The 17,209-nt window shown below is 42.7% G+C and overlaps 1 protein-coding gene and 1 non-coding gene across 7 annotated transcripts in view; one reads left to right on the top strand and one right to left on the bottom strand.

The window, feature by feature from the left end:
* SMARCA2 (SWI/SNF related BAF chromatin remodeling complex subunit ATPase 2) overlaps positions 1-17,209 on the top strand; it is a 169,882-nt gene that overhangs the window by 134,377 nt on the left and 18,296 nt on the right. For 4 of the 6 annotated variants that reach the window (XM_012737315.3, XM_020289279.2, XM_020289280.2 and 1 more), the window contains exons 28-29: positions 5,822-6,039; positions 14,861-14,914. In XM_012737315.3, the coding sequence (XP_012592769.2) occupies positions 5,822-6,039; positions 14,861-14,914 (272 nt within the window). Of the gene's footprint in view, positions 1-2,528; positions 2,675-3,947; positions 4,044-5,821; positions 6,040-14,860; positions 14,915-17,209 lie in introns of those variants that run through there. The other 2 variants (XM_020289286.2, XM_020289283.2) reach the window with 2 other exon arrangements.
* Positions 6,927-7,117, bottom strand: LOC142874605 (U2 spliceosomal RNA). The gene has a single exon (XR_012922280.1). It is a non-coding gene; the product is annotated as a U2 spliceosomal RNA (small nuclear RNA).

A 17,209-nucleotide genomic window follows, 5' to 3' on the forward strand; every position in this document is an offset into this window, starting at 1 on the left:
TCTCAGAGGTATAAGCTATGGTTCCCTGTGTCCTCCTCCAAATTGTCTTACATAGTTTCCTTATGCCATAGGTGGGAAAGAGAGCACCTCGGCTCATTTTTTTGGCAAAAATAATCTGAGGTTATTGAATAAGAAACTGAAAAACCCACTATAACAGAAAATTCAGTTAAGCTGAGGATCAATTGCTTCCCCCTGATGGCCAGCATTGTATATTTCAGGCCCAACTCAGGGAGAGCTGGGTGCACAGTTGGCATCCAGGTTGCTTGACAGGTGAGTGAAATACATGAGGGTCAACTGAATTAATGTCATCAGTTTATTGCACCACAGTGGGGGAAAAAAAAACAAAACTGTGTTCTAAAAGATCCTTAGCCTGCAGATCAACTTATCTCTTAAATAGTTGAGGCATTCGTGAACAAAATTATAAAGTTTCTGAACAGTTTTGTCCTATATACAGGTATTTTCTTACATCATGGATATTTCCTTAACAACATTTGAATGCATAAGTAGGGATTTTTGAAAAGGCTTCTAGCCATTGTCCAGGGCAAGACTGAACGTGCTACCTGTTGAAATGCTAAGAGGTTTTAGTTTTGAAGGAAAGGTAGTTAGATTTCGCTAGTATCATGTGCTCTGTGTTGAGTGGTGGGAACACGTTTGAACCTGCAGTTGTTGAGATTTTTCTCCTTAATATTTAGAGAATTTGATTTTTTTTTCCCCCAGGGACTTTTCTTCTTGTGGTAAAATACACAGAATGCAAATTCAATCAGATACACAGAATACTATTTCAATCATTTTAAATGTACATTTCAGTAACATTAAATATGCTCACATTTGTTGTGCAGTCATCACCATCCATCTCCTGAACTTTTCCATCATGCCCACTCTGGAACTCGGTACTCATTCAATATTAACTCCTCTCCCCTGCCCCCACCCCTGGGTCCTTGGTAACCACTGCCCTCCTTTCTCACGTAAGCAGAATCATACAACATTTGTCCTTTTGGGCCTGGCTTACTTCACTTTAGGAAATTCTATTTTATGCATACTTTTCTAACAGGTTGCTGCTTTTGGAGACAGTAGTAATCAAAAACTTACCATTGTCCAAAGCCCTAAGTCTGAAATTCTGCCTAAAAGTGCTATAGTATTTATTAAACTAAGTGACTAAAATGATGTAGTATAATATCTTTGAGGAAGAGCTCCACATTCAGTTTTGTTGTTGTTTCTATTGTAAGAACATTTTTCACACGTGAAATTTCAAATTTTCTTAAAAATTCCACTTTTTTTGTTGCTGTTGTTATTGCTGTTGCACTTTTTTGTTTGGGGATCATTACCTGTCGCCTCTCAGCAGGGATTGAGGGAGATTTAGCCTCCCTGATCAGTGGAATCAAGTTTGGTATGTGTGAGTCCTCCCCAGAAAGCACTAGTATAATGTAATTGTCTTCTCCTGCATTCTTTAATGCTTAGCCCCACCCCCACCCCCACCCCCACCCCAGGGTCCTCTTCTGGAATCCCCTAGAGCTCCGAAGGGAGAAAAGAAGCATGTGTCAGGGGACAGACACATGCTATTTAAACATCAGAGTTAGTATTGGAATACTGAATTTCCCATTTCACTTCCAAGAAATTCCCCGTGCATTGTTGTCTAGAATCATCCTTAGAATTGCTTCTTCCAGTGTTTCTTGAGGTGGTTTGCTCCACTCTGAGGGCTGTGCCCAACACCGCCTGGTGGGCTTGGAGATGCGGAGGTGGAAACAATGCACAGGGGTTGGCTTGGGGCTTTTTGTTTGCGTGTCCCTGTTTACCTATTCATAATCATGGATCCCTTCTGCTGCGTGATCCTGTGAAGCACGCGTGGCAGCAGCTCTTTACTCCGCCCCGGGTTGAGAGGGGAGAGCATGACGCCGACCTTCTGGACCTTCCATCCGGCAGTAAGAGGTGTATACACGTTGGTGTGTGTCAGGATGACAGAGGGCCGAGGCTGGACCCACGTGCGGCCGCTTCCGGGGTCTGCCATGTGCTGCATGGTCTGCAAGCTGCAAAGTGTTGCCTTTAAAACAGCTCATCCTGCCGTGACAGTCTCCTGCATTCTGTTGTCAGAACCTACACGCTGCTATTTCCCAGGAGCTAATTGAAAACGGGAGCCAGTCTGCATCCCAATTCCTGCACACCCTGAGTCGTGAAAACAGGTTCTTTTTTTTGAGCAAAAACTGAAAGAAAGAAAAGAAAAGAGAGAAAGAGAAAAAGAAAAAGGTTGCCATCCAGCGGAGGAAGGAGTAATTCCCAGCTTCATTCAGGAAAAAAAAAAAAAAAAAAAAAAACCGCAGGCTGAAATATGCTTAACTATTTTAACTTGACTGGGAATTTTTTTACCACCTTATGGGCTTTTTTCCCGCCCCCCCTGACATCCGGAGCCAAATGGGTGCAGTGCGCCTTTAAGAAAAGAGGTGCCTCACCAAACTTCGCTGTAGTTGTATCTCAGCATTTCGGCAGGGAAAGGAAAGTGTTAATTTCTTATTTGTACACTTTTTTTCCCCCGACTTCCTTCCTATTCACTTCATTAAATCTAGAGGCAGTTCAGCATGGGAGCCGTCTGTATGTTGAATTAGGGCTCGCACTCTTGCGCAACACGTCACCAGTCGGAAACTGGGGGTTTGCTTCTGTGATTTATTTCATTATTGTGCTGGTAAAAGGTTTGGAAGGGAATTCTTTTTTTGGGGGTAGTACTTTAGGATTGTATAGCAAGTTTTTGTGTTTTCTTTTTTTTTTTTTTTGTGCGCCCCCCCCTCCCCTCAGTGCTGAGTTGAGTCAGTTGAGCCAGTTTTAATAAATAATTTTTTTAGAACAAAAGAACAGTTTAAAAATCTCCATGAACGATTTTACTTACAGGCAGGAGTAATCTTACTCTACTCTTTATGTGCGAAAAGCATTGGGAAGTATTTAGTGAATTGATTTCCATTAGAAAAAGACCCTTAGAAATCACAGAACGTAAAGCACTGCATATGGATGTGGGTGGGGGTCTTTGGGGAGGAGGGAAGATGTTTTGTAGCTCTCTGCATTCCTGCATAAAAAAAACCTTAATTTAAGGGGAATAATGGTTCAGTACTTTGTGTGTTTCCTTGTAATTCCAGAACCTAAATTTAATAAGAATCTGCACGTATTAGCAATTGTAATAAATATTGTTTCACTAGTTCTGTTTGCAATCTAATTTGTTTTCGCTTCCTAGCTACTTAAGAGATTTAAAAAGTCCAGATATCACAAGCTTATGCTTTGTTCCCTTTTTTCAAAATTAAGAGTGGGGGGTGAGTGTAGAAATACTCTTTTCACAACTTCCCCCCTCTTCATTTATCCCACTGAAAAGAAAAACAATGAAAAATTTTACAGCATGAAACTGAAAGTGAAGTGTCACAGTTGTTAGAGATTTTTCTTTAAAGAGAAGACTAACATATTGTATTAAAATATTCGAAACTGAGAACATGCACATTGCTTTTACTTACATGCAGTTAATGGAAAAAAAAATTGTCTTCTATTTAAAAAATCATCTTAGACTGGTCCAAAACCATGCAGCTTTTTAAAAATAATAATAATAATAAAGCACTAAAATGAGGTGTAAAATACCAAAAGAAGCATACCTTGTTTTAATTTTTAAAAATAAATTTGAATATTAATTTGTTTTCTTATTGGCTTAATTGTTAAAATGCGAGCAAGAATCAGAAACCACCTGAGCTAAAAAATCTCTAATTCTGCTGCCTGGAATAATAAGGGGAGAAAAAAATATGATAAGTAGTTGTCAATATTAAAACAGGCTGAAGGAGGAAGGCTTCGGGCCTTGTAGTAGGTAGAATGAAACAGCAGATTTGAGTATCCACAATCCTTTCAGTATTAAATTTTCAGTAAAATAAAATTACTTGTATATGAAAACATAGCCTTTCCCCAGCTCTCTTTTTTTTCCTGATCAGCTGATGAAGAGACTAGCAGCTCGCTGCTTTGCTGGCTTGTTAATTTTATCCCCACTAACTGTGATTTCCGATAGCCGGCCTGCTGATAGTGGTAAGGTAAATATCCTTTTTCGTTGCCGTCTTGAAGATTCAGTAGAACTACATCCCAGGCATGTGTAGGTGTGTAACACATCAAAAACCGGTGTTCTCCGTATTTCTGTGTGCAACTGGGTGCTTGAGAAGAGCAATACCATTAACTGTTGACAGCCTTGCATGCTGTATTTATTATTAGCATGTTCAGCCTCCAAGATATGCGGGACAATTTCCTTTTCTTAATCTTTGCTTAGCTGCAATGTGTTTAGCTGTATAGTGGGTGTCCTGCTTTTTAGGCAAATGAATATTAATGAAATAATGTGGAGCTTTTTTTTTTTTTTTTTTCCTTTTTCCTTATAACTCATCAGATCTTGCCTCCTTCATAGTGGTTATCTGAACACTGTAGGATCGTGATGGAAATTGTCTCTTGATTATTAAGGCCTAGGCTCAGACTGTCCCTTAGGATTCTGTCTGTGTGCATGTTGCTTTTATGGATTTGCACATTGGAGGATGCATAGAAAACATTTCTTTTAATCCCACTGGCATTTTTAACACGCCAGGTTGTTTTGTGTTCTGTACCAGGTTTTCTTCACAAAAACCTTTCTTTTTCAGGAGGCATTGTACATAAGTGAAAGAAATTATGTCTGAGCTGTAATCACTCTTTATATTGATTGTTATACTCACATGATCATAAATATTAGCCATGTTTGGTGCTGTGGAGAAATGAAGGTAATTGCCTTATGATTAGAGCTCTTTCAGCTAGAGAAAGGATTGATTAGCATTTGCATACTGGAGGCAATATTGAGAGGCAGGAAGAACAAATAACAACATCAGTTATTTTGTGAGAGAAAGCAATCTCAAAATGTAAAGATATATTTTTTAAAGAATTTCTTTGCTATGTTCACATGTTATCTGGGTTTTGTGGCTTTATGGGGGTTTCTTTCCAGTTTTTTTTTTTTTTTTCCTCCTTTATTTTTCTTCTTTTGAGTTTGAGATTTACAAGGGAGAAAAAAAAGTTGAAACTTCTGGGTATGTCACATGGATCTTTTAGCCCTTTATGAACAGGTTTCTTTTATACCTGGTTGTTTTTATAGCTATTTTATTATCTCTCTGCATTAGTGCTGCTGGCTCTGGTTTAAAGCAAGCGTTTGCAGGTAATTGGAAAAAAGTGTTTATTGTTTGTGAGTGTGTGTGTTCTTTTATCGGATGATTTAAGTGCGTTTACCAAGGAATGTGGCTTTGTACTTTCCCGTTTCCTTGTTTACTAATTGCTACGTTAGAACAAAAATCTGGATGGAATTTTGTTTTATGTTGTGAATCATGAATAAATTGATGTAAAACCTCAAGAAAAGGTCAAAGCTTGTATGATTGTACAGACGTGTTCTTAGGGAAATATTTTTCTTCCCCCACTCCTCATCTTTGTTTACCTTCCCCCTTTTACAGTAATGAAACAGTTACGGTCCTGTTCTGATCTGGAGCTAAAATTTCATTTGGATTCAGTTATCGAACACTTGAACATATAGCTCTTTTAATATTTGTCACATTCTCCTTCACTATGAGTAATTCCGGCCTTGAACCTTATTTTGCTCCCGAAACAGACTTGGGTTAAAGATGCATTTATTCATTATGGTTGCATTCCTTTTTTCTTCTTCCTCCACTGATTATTGTTAACTTTTTTTGTTAGTTTGTTTCATTTTATTCTTATTGTTCAAGCTATATATAAATACACACACACACACACATCTTTTTTGTCTTGGTCATTTTCTTCTCTTGAATTTTTCTCCTTCCTTTCCGATCAACAGGCCATTGAAGACGGCAATTTGGAAGAAATGGAAGAGGAAGTACGGCTTAAAAAGCGAAAAAGACGAAGAAATGTGGAAAAGGACCCTGCAAAAGAAGATGTGGAAAAGGCTAAGAAGAGACGAGGCCGCCCTCCAGCCGAGAAGCTGTCACCAAATCCCCCCAAACTGACAAAGCAGATGAACGCTATCATCGACACTGTGATAAACTACAAAGACAGGTGAGTGTTTTGTCTTCCCCTTGGTCATCCTTCACCAAGACTGTGAGTGATTCTACCTAAAGAGCAAGATTTATTAAGTTGTGCGCGTGGGTTTGGAGGTTCTTTCTTCTACTGTGTGTTTTATGGTTTTCCCCTCAAAGGGATGAGTAACCTTGTGCCCTGTTCAAAATGGCCACTTTTGTATGATGCTTCAACAGGTATTGTTTAAGATAGTTGGAAGTGACTTTACATTACAGAATTTTTAAAAAATTCTTAAGGACCTCTGAAATACCATCATTTATATGAGAAGGGATTGGGATGACAGAACGAAATTATTATTATTTTTTGGGGGGGGGATTGAATTATTAGAGAAAGAAGAGTCCTAATATGTTTAAGGTAAATATTTCATGTTAAGGCTCTGTTTAAAATCAAAACAGATGCTTCATCGAAAATGTTCTTTCTTTCTTTCATTCTAACGCTTGAATTTCTGAGCACATGTCAGAGCCATCTCTTTCTTCCTAACAATACCACATAGCGTGATTTTTCAGGAAATTTATCTTTTCTTGGGAACTTTCTGGATGTAAACTTTGAGAAGACTGTGCTGGACACTCTTCCCCAGGACATTTTAAACAATAATTATTTGAAAACCAAAGCAAAGCCATTTTGTGGTGGTGTCAGTCAGTCCTATACTGCAGATGAACTAGTTTGGCCACATTTTGGTTAGTTGATTTTGTTTAGTTGATTCGGTTTCTACTTGATAATCATGTAATGATGTTTTCATTTGAAGATGTTGTCTCATTTCAGTTGAACAGTTGATAGGAAACAAAACAGACATTTTAGTTCTCTAAATTGCATAGTGGTATTAATCAGTTCTTAGTCATTAAAATTTTTTTTTCATTCCTCCAAGGGTGGGGTGCATCATTCCTGGAGATACTGCTATCCCAGGTCAATGCATGGAGTGGACAAAGCAAGCTCCTATTCTATCTCCCTGCTCCAAAAATATATTTAATACATTGTCCTCCAGTAGAGGATGTATCAGATATTAAACTGATAACAACAGCTACTATACTCGATCTTGGCCAACAGGCTGAGAAGCAGTTGTTTACCAAAAATGTTTGGCATTAACTAGTGTTGCTCTGCACACCTGGAAGCATTTAACATGAGTAAGTTGTGTTTTTAGTTTTTCACTGTGGCTTTTTGGTGCACGTATTATAACAGGAAGGAGAAATCTGTTATTAAGATAAAGTAGAATAAAAAGCAAGGAACTTTCCACCATGGGGTTTTGTTGTTAAGCCTTTCTTATCTGTCAGACGTTTTCAGAAATGGTGAAAGAGGAGTAGGAGGAGATGTTTGTGAAAGGGTCAGGATTTCTTGCCCCTTTGTACCCACTAAGTCTCTTAGATTCCATTGCTTACTGTTTTCCTTCCTTCAAAAAACAAAACAAAAAAAAAGTGCATCCCCTTTAAGGATTCTAGAGTGGCCACAAAGGGCAGCCCCATTATATTGGGTTTGGATCAACCGTTCGTTGACATGGGGGAATGGCCGCAATCCAGGAAAGAAAATTTTACCGCAAGTCCATTCCTTGCCCAGAGTGAACATGAAAACTTCCTTGTAGACCAAGACTGAGTAACACACTCTGTCAAGTTTCTGTTCACCCCCAGCACCACTTGTAGATTTGCTATAGATTTAGGGACAGTTTCCAGGAAGCCAGCTTGGATGGAGTGTTATTTTGTCAGCCCCCAGTGTAAAGAAAAATATTACTAAGTAGAGAGTGTCGCTCTGCACATACCTCGAACTTTCTTGGCTTTGTCTCGGGAGAATGTAACATCTGTTTCTCTGACCAGATGTGCCTTGACGTGCAACAGGCATTTTGTTCATTACTTGCTTGCTATGTCTAGGACTGTCGTAACACTGAAAAGGGCCAAGAAAAATCCTTGGAGGTTTAAAAGGCTATGCCTTTTATTCCAAGATAATGGCTATATTTTCCTTTAGTGATGTGGACGAGGTCACCAGCAGGTGGACTACATGTTGCCAGCTGATTGTTCTTTATTTGGTATTATGTTGTTGGGAGGTTTGTTTTTTTGGGGGGGGGAGGTGGGGAGGGTGGCAGCCAATACATAAACCTAGAGAGATTTCTCCTAAAAACTTCAGGGATCCCTTCCCACCTCTGGGTATTTTTGAAAAACCTAAAAATGGGGCAGCACTCTGCCCAGCTTCTTCAGTAGGGGTGAAGAAGTGGAAACACCCCTGTACTTGGGACAGCAGGCGCTGGGTTGCCACAATCCCCGTCACTCTCTGTCATCTCTCCAGTATGGAGTGTGAGTTGCCTTTTATCCAGCTCTTCACACTAGGCTCACTCCATTCATTTGTATGACCTGCTGGCTCCGCAGCCTTTTGAGTTTGTGACTTCCTGGTGTACGTGGCTGCGGGCTGACCGCTTTCCTAGAAACCATCCCCAAATACAGAGCGGTATGAGGTTATAGCCCTTAAACCTCAGCAAAGCATAGCACAGTGGTTTAGAGTACAGACTCTTGTCATGATTTAACTGCCTGCGTTTGAGTCCTGACTCCAGCATTCACTAGGTGTGGGACAATGGGGTAATTTACTTAACCTCCCTGAGCCTCAGTTTCCCCATCCAAAAAATAGGATCATTACTGGACCTGCCTCTAGAGTCATTATGAGTCATCAATGAGTTAATAGAACTGAAGTTCTTTGAACAGTTGAATTATTAATAATTAGCCTTTCCGACTGTTTGTAGCTTAGTTGGGTAGGTGAATGGACCTCTGCACTCTATAAAGAAAGTGTCCTTGCTGGTGCTGGTTTCCATGGTTTTATTTCCAGAAACAGATAATGCAGCTTCATGGTGACTGATCATTGAGCATTGAGCGTGTCTTTATTGTACTATAGATAAAGGATATTTAAATATTTCAGAATACAGATATTAAGCAGCTTTTTTCTCCATCTTCCTGGTTTTATTTATTTTTTTAATTACTTTCATTGCTTTTCCTTAAAAAGTACCCTTATAAGGCCCACTCTGTTAGCTCTCATGCTTAGGTACTTTCTGGGGAGTATGTGCTAAATCTCCTACCAGTGCATGTTTCATGTACATTTCATATGTTGCTTATCCTCTGGAAAAAGCACTTACTCTATTTATATTTTATATTTCTCTTTAACTTGGTACTCAAGTAGGAGGCACTCAAATTAGAGGGCCTTAATTAGATACAGTGTCATAATTTTGGTTGGTTTTAGAAAATGCTACTGGAAGATGTACATCTCACTATGTTGAGATTTTTGCACCATTAAAGTCAGTTGCTAATATGGTAACTCAACCTACCTGTGAAAGAAATACCACCTGTACTAATCTCCCTCCCATCACCTTGGTCCATTGTTAGGGCTCTGACAGTCATGTAGATTAGCAGTGTATTAAATAAGAACTGCCATCTATATTTAACTGATATATAAGAAGAATTAATTAGCTCTCATGAGACAGTTGTTTAAAAGTTCTTGCATGATTCTGGGACAGATGTATCTTGATATTTTTGTAAAGAACTAAGATAATTTATGTATCTATTTATTGCTTTTGTATTCCATGCCAGGCCTTGTTTTTTTTAAAGGGAGGGTACTTTTAAAAATGTGACCCAGAAGAGCCAGTAATTTTGTGTGCTTCATAAATGTGAAACCCTCCTGCAGTGACTGCTGTCAGAGGTAGTACTGGTCTGCTCCTACTGGTTCCCATCATTTTATTTCCCCAGACAGAATATTTTATATTAAGTAGTACTAGAAGGCTTTGTTTTGACTTGTTAATAAGCATGTTTTGTTTTCTGCTTATTTAGAAAGGCTTTTAAAAATCATATTCTCAGTTTCTGGAACGTTTAACCTACAGACTCTCTATTTCTTTGAAAAGGGATTCATCCTAATTTGCATTTGTACCCTTGAAAATTGCCCCTGGGATGAGGTGTAGAAGAAGATGGTAAAGACTAGGGGTTAGTGGAGTTATATGAAATCTGGAGACATGGCTTATTCTTACTTGGATAAAGAGAGATTCTGAGAGGCATTCTTAACATTGGAAGGGACTTTTAGTTCTGCATGGTCCAACTTGCCACAACCCAGATGTGTTGCCCTTCACTTGTGACAGATGGGCACCCAGCCTCCAGTGTTAGCTCACTGCTTTGGGAGGCAGTTCATGACACTGAAGGACAGCCCTCAACACATAGTTATTCCCTCCATTAAAATGGATTCAGCCCTCTGAATCAGCTGTTTGTTCTACTTGGACCTTCAGAGAATAAATCCGTTCTCATTCTGAGAAATGTCCTTTAAAGTATTCGTAAACAAGCATATCCACCTCAGGACATCCTCCTTCAGTTTGGAATAACTGACTTTTGCTCTCTGAATGATGTCTAGACTTTGGCCATACAGGTCTGCCTACTCAGGAACATGCTAGTGTCTTTGTGGCACATTGAAAACATGGCACCCAAGCCAGGCACGGTGTTGTGCACCTGCCATCCCAGCTACTCGGGAGGCCGGGGCAGGAGGATTGCTTGAGCCCAGGAGTTCAAGACTTGCAGTGGTCTATGATCACCTCTGTGAATAGCCACTGCACTCCAGCCTGGGCAACATTGCGAGACCCCGTCTCAGACAAAAGAAAAAAGAAAAACAGTACCCAGAGGTCCAAAGCTAATTGCAGGGTGGTTAGCTTCCTTATTCTGAATGCCAGGATTCTGTTAACATAACTGAAGAGTGTGTTTACTTTTCCAGCAACCTTGACACAGAGTTAATGCATATTGAACATGTGACTTGTTGAAAAACCCTCACTCCCCACTGCAAAACACACACACACACACAGCTCTGTTCTCAAATGAATGCTGTCAAGGTTAGCCTTCAACTAAGCATTGCTGGTTTGGAACCTCTACCTTCTGATTGTATTCTCTCCCTGTGCAGTTCCTTTTATAAGTTTTTGTCCCATCATTCTTGCCTATTGCTGTAACTCTGAATTTTTATTTCTTTTTTAAAAATGATGTCCGCTTTCTTATGTTTTTGTCATCTGAAGAGTTGATACAGGCTATTACAGAGAAACTTATAAGGGACAAAGGACAGGTCTCTATGACATGCCCCTGAAAATCACTTGAGCTTGACACAACTATATTAACCAGGAATTCCAAAAGTTGATTAACCATCAGTGAACTCACACGGCCATGTTGTCATGTCACCCACATTTATTCCTTCTAGAGGTTTTCAAGAAAGGCTAAAACCAAGATACACTATAGCTGTAGCCTGTCCTACGTATCAACCTAGGAACCCCGCCAAAAACCTGAAATGAGGTTAGTTTGCCATGGCTTTTTCCAAGAGACCTCCTGCTGGTACTTGATGATGTTATTTATCTTTTCTAAATAGCCCCATGGCATCTGAGTAATTTCTTCTAAATTTTTACCAAGGGTCAACATCAAACATAACAGTCTCAGGTTTTGTTTCTCACTTTGAAATTGGGACACTTGCTTATCTCTCCTCTTACTCCATTTCTGCTGTCTGTGATTTCCTAAGCGTTATTAGCACATGCGATCTACACACGCTTTCAGGATGTAATTAGATTGCAACTGGACACTTGAACTTATTTGAAGTGACTTGATATGCTCTTTTTATCAACTCTCCTATCAGGAGCTTTTGTTCAGCATTCATGAGGCCTTGCTTTTCAAACCCGAGCATTGTTCTCCTTCCTGAAGAATCTGGATACAGAACACGAGTAGGGTGTCATCACCTCCTCCCTCCCTACCAGTTGTTTGAAGATGCCTTCCTTGAAGGAGCACTGCACAGGAAGACTAGCCCTGCTGTCTGTAAAGGGTTTGGACATCAGGTCCAGCCTTGAAGATGGCTGCAGGGAGGCAGGTGACAGAGGCAGGAGATGCCCTTCTGGCCAGCCCCATCCGTGGGCGCAGCCCTGGGGCACAGTGGGGCGCTCCTGCCTTCCTGGCACTCTTCAGTTTCTGATCTCTTCCTCCAACAGGGAGTATGTTCTTGCCCCTAAATTGAGTAAGCTCTGGTGGTATCCTAGGAGTTGTGGTATGCCTCAGCTTGTTCTGAATTTAGTTCTCCTTACCTTAGAGAAAATCATTCATTCATCCAGGAGACATCCCTGCATTGTTCTCTTATTCTCAGCAGTGCACTGCTGAGGCTGGCCATGGGGTGAAGACTCCAGGTACTTGCCCTGTTCACTGTGCAGTGGAAGGAGAGAGCTTTCTGCTGGATATTACTGAATGGGCAGCCAGCCTGGGGAACTCAGGGAAGGGGGAGGGGTCACATGAGCCCCATTATATGAGGATGTAATGATATTATCTGGTGTTTAGAGTCACTTTTGGAAATTGCAATGACATTTACCTGGGAGAATAGAGCCAATATTTCATTACATTATAGCACCTTTCTAAGGATTTGGGAAACTTCAAACCTAAGAACTCATTGCACTTGTTTAATTTCTGTACATATCAAAGGTAATTTGTAGCATTTTCCTCATTTTAAGTAAGGCTGAACCAGTTTTTAAGGCTCAGGTATAATCAACCCATTCTCCAGAGGGCTGGGTTCTTATTTAAAAATGTTTCCAAGGCGCTCTCTCCAAAGTGCTTTACCTAAAGTGCACTTAGGTAGTTACTGTGTTGAAGGCTTTCCCGCATTGATGGTCATCCAATGGACTATTCGTTCTGGTGTCCACACTGCCTTCCTAAGGTAGATCTGTGGTGACATAACGTTTTAAAAATAAAATCCAGGCTGGGCATGGTGGCTCACACCTGTAATCCTCGCACTCTGGGAGGCCGAGGCGGGCGGATTGCTTGAGGTAGAGAGTTCGAAACCAGCCTGAGCGAGACCCCGTCTCTACTAAAAATAGAAAGAAATTAATTGACCAACTAAAAATATATATACAAAAAAATTAGCCAGGAATGGTGGTGCATGCCTGTAGTCCCAGCTACTCGGGAGGCTGAGGCAGAAGGATTGCTTGAGCCCAAGAATTTGAGGTTGCTGTGAGCTAGGCTGATGCCATGGCACTCACTCTAGCCTGGGCAACAAAGCGAGACTCTGTTTATTTATTTATTTATTTATTTTTGAGACAAACAAATAAATAAATAATAAAATCCATATCATTTTTTAGTATTCTTCTTTGTTGTTTTATCTTTAGATTTTTTTTTTGTTTGTACTTTTTTCCTGAGCCAATCAGATTGCTGACCTATGCATACTCCTTATCAGAATGATTTGAAATTATTCTTCCAGAATCTTTTCTCTTCAGAACCTCACATCTCCGTTGAATTGTAGTCTGTTAGCCTCAGATCCTAGAACCGTGCCTTTCCTCTCTGAACTATTTACGGCGTAACTTATAAAATGTCTGGGGCGTCATCTGTAGTCCCCAGGTTTCTCTTCCTTCACTGTTAAACGCTCTGAGACAGACATGGTGGTCTGTTCCAACTTCTGTATTCCCTTGAATCAACACCAGCATCCTTCCAAGGTCCTAAAGGTGAAAGAGTAAATGTTTCCCCAACCCTCCCTCCGCCTTGTCAATGACGTGCGCTCAAACGCAGAGTCCCCTCCTCAACACACCCGGCAGCGTTGCCCGGGGCACCCTTCCTCCTGCCTCTGCACACACTGTCTTCATGAGGCCCTTCCCGGCCCGGGCCAGCTGCTGTGCTGTCCGTGTGCCCGGCCTCCAGTCTCTTCCCCGGCCTGCCTTCTCTCCCAGGCACCTGTCTGGTCACGTCACACACCATCACCGGAGAACTTTCTGCAGCTTCCTGTCGCCCACCTGATGATGATCAGACTCCTTAGCACAGGAGAATTGTCTCACACAGTCTGCACCTAAGGACCTTCCCAACTTCCTTTTCCAACACGACCCTCCCGGCTCTCCTTACATCTCAGACATGCAGCATGTGTGCTGTCATCCCTCTGCTCCGTTAATTGCTTGCTGCTCTCTCCGCCGCCTCTCCGCCCCCCCTACTCTAAAGCAGAGTGGGGCAGTGGCTCTGAGGGGCGTTTGTAAGCGGCTGAGAGTAGGATGTGTGCGCCACAGGGTGCTGCCTACGCCTGGAGTGAGGTCTACAGGGCTTGGAGGGTTTCCCAGGATCCGTCAAACCTGGCAGCTGCTTCCTTGCCACCACACAAAGGGACACCAGTGTCGTCGCAGCTTCAAAAGTCCTCAGCTCAAGAGGCTTCCCTGGAGGCCTGTGGAGGGCCAAAGGCCTCAGGTGGTGGTTTGTTTTTATTTCCACTTGAAGATCATGGACTCGGTGATCTATTCATAAAGAATAGAGTTCTAGGAGGCAGAGCTGACTACTCAGACAGCATGCAGAACCCGAACCGGCCGTTGCTAGGACCGCCCTCTTTGTGCGGGCTACCGTTAACAAGGCGCTTTATCCTATTTCATTTTCACAGCAGCTTTCGGAGGGTAAGTATTATGCCCATTTTGCAAACGAGGGGCTAGACTCCCATAGGCTAACGCTGCCTTCTCAAGATCACACACACCCCTAGCAAGCGGCGGCCTGCCTTCCGCTGTCGCAGGACTAGTGAATGGGATGTGTGTGGGGGGAAATGGGACCAGGGCAACAGGCATTTCTGTGTTTGGCAGAAGCAGGAAAAGTCCCAGAGAGGTGGTCGTTTTTCCCCCATTTTCGGAGAACTCTGTTTTTTTCAGAATGAGGTTCTAAACATAACCCAATGTGATCTTCCCAACAAGGTAGGTAGGTGAAGAGAAACGAGGCTTGGAGAGTGAGATGAATTACGCCAGGTCATACCCAGCCTAGGAAGAAGGTGCCGGGCTGGGGCGAGAGAACCCAGGTCTTCTGACTCCAGTGTTCTTTCTACTCTACCGCAGGTGTAACGTGGAGAAGGTGCCCAGTAATTCTCAGTTGGAAATAGAAGGAAACAGGTCAGGATCTGTCTTGTATTCCGGTGTCTCTAACTACAGGTATCCCCTTGGTATATGCAATAGACCGATTCATAGAATCAGCCTTTGGAAGCGGATTTCTCCGCTTACCTCCCCATCACCCCACTTGGCGCGGGGGATGGAGGCACAGATATTCTTAAACACCTGTCATGGCTTCTGAGGCTCGCTGTGTTTTAACCTGGGTGTGTCCTGCTCTGTGCACGCTCTTCTTACAGCGGTGTCGGGAGCTCTCCCTAAAAAGCCTGCGCTGCTGCAACACCACGCGTGAGGATGGGGCTCTGCTGCTTCCGCCCTTCCAGAGCAGCTTCCCTCGTACGTCCCGCCGTCCCTCTACCTCTGTGCTGTGTTGGTTTGGAAGCTTACCGCCCGGCACCTGTGGTGACTTGGCCTGCAAGACACGAGGCGTGCATGTTCACGCCGTGTCTGCGTCCTGGAGTCCATCACAGCGTGCGCAGGGCAGCTGCTGAGTCGCTTCCTGTGTGCGCAGCGGGTCAGGTTTCAGGGTGTGACTTCTCCTCGGCCTACCTGTTGTGTTGGGGTCCTGAGCACCCTAAGCCGGTCTGTTTAAACCTCTGTGTGCCTTCGTTTCTGCTGGGTGGAAAGCAGAAATGCTTTTCTCCTAGAGATGCTGGGAGAATTAGATGATGATGGTGGAGGCTAGAGAATTGGGTGTACATAATATGCCAGGCCTAGGTGTTGTTGTTGTAATAACATGTTAAAAATAACATTTCTTTCCTCCTTCCAATGTGTACTTTTAAGAACTATTGGTACAATGCTTTGCCGTCCATATTCCAACTTTGTCAACTGACCCAAGCAATGTTCTTTAGAGCATTTTTTTCCCCCCACCAGTCTAGGACCCAAAGTGGGGGAAAAAGAATTGAGGCTGCATCTTGTATTTCAGAATGAATACTGATCACCAGTTGTGACATTCTTCTTTATATAAGGAGATGCAAAATGGGAGTGATTTATACCTACCCATTTCTGTGCGGAGATGAAAGTGTTAGGCAAGGTTGTCGATGTGGGATCTTTCTTATTACTGTTCAGTAAATGATAATTAATCCTGGAAACCAGGCCCACAAACCATAGTGTGTACTGAGAAACATCAAGAATCATGTTCTGTTTTCACCATTATGAGAAAGAGCTCAGTGTGGATTTGAATTTGGAGATTGAAACGACAAACACTTGACTTTGTAAGTTTGGGCAGTTTAAACGGTGAACCCAGTTGGGCAGAAACTTCTACCCTGGCACCTAGACCAGAAGGCTTCCCTTCCTAAGTAGCATGGTATGGGCTAAACACCCAGCTCAAGGCATGTGCTCCTCTTCCCCCGTCCCCTCTTCCATCAAAATGGTCATGTGACCATGAAAAGTGGATTAATAACTTTAAAGGATATTGTAACTTCCCAGTGTCACGCCTGGGCTTTTCAAGGGGAGATGATATGACCATATGTAGTTAGGACCTAGAGAAATCCATTTCCACTAAAGACACATTTAAGCCGTCATTTCCAGAGGCGTAGCAAGGGGCCTGGCGTTTGCTTCCCCAGGGCTCTCTGGAGTCTGTCTCGTCCCTGCCTGGCTGTCACACGCACTTCCTCCTCCCCTAAGCCAACGACGTGGTGTTCAGAGGTTGTATTATGACAAATTAACCCTTCAGAGCAGTTTGGTTCTTTTTTTTTTTAAGTTCTTTCTTCATGTGTTCAAAGGCACTGAACATTTTCTGCGTGTCAGTCTCTGTGTAAGTATTGAAAATTGGAAAAAAAATGAATAAAATGGAGTACTTTGAAGCACATTTGGAAAGAGCTGTCTAAACGAATAATGCAAGTGCCTAGTGTGTGTGAGGTGTGTGCACGACAGCGGGGTGGGGGGAGCTTGTAAGTGGCTGTGGGCAGAGCGGGAGTTTTTCCCAGGCAGACTGATGGGAGGACAGTGGGCAGGGCAGGGGCAGCCGGTGGCCTGAGCGTGTGGGCAGCCGTGGAAAGCAGGCTCTCTCTGGAGAACACCCCCCTCTCAGTATGACCGGGTCCCTGGGGACAAGGATGGGGACAGCCCAGGCCAGGCTGGAGGAAGCAGCAGAGCTGATCCCAGAGGCCTCGAACGCCAGGTTGAGGAATTTTAACGTTCTCTTCTAGGACTGGGGTCTCAAGGTCAGTCATTAATCACTGCAGTGACTGTTAAGAGCACTGGTTTTCGAGGGGACTGACGGAGGGCACACCTGAGCTCCGGGCGTGAGCGTGCCGCAGTGCCCGGCACGTGATGCGTGTCACGTGGGGGAGGGGAGGC

The sequence above is a fragment of the Microcebus murinus genome, chromosome 12 (genome assembly GCF_040939455.1).
Source record: "Microcebus murinus isolate Inina chromosome 12, M.murinus_Inina_mat1.0, whole genome shotgun sequence".
Classification (NCBI taxonomy): Eukaryota; Metazoa; Chordata; class Mammalia; order Primates; family Cheirogaleidae; genus Microcebus; species Microcebus murinus.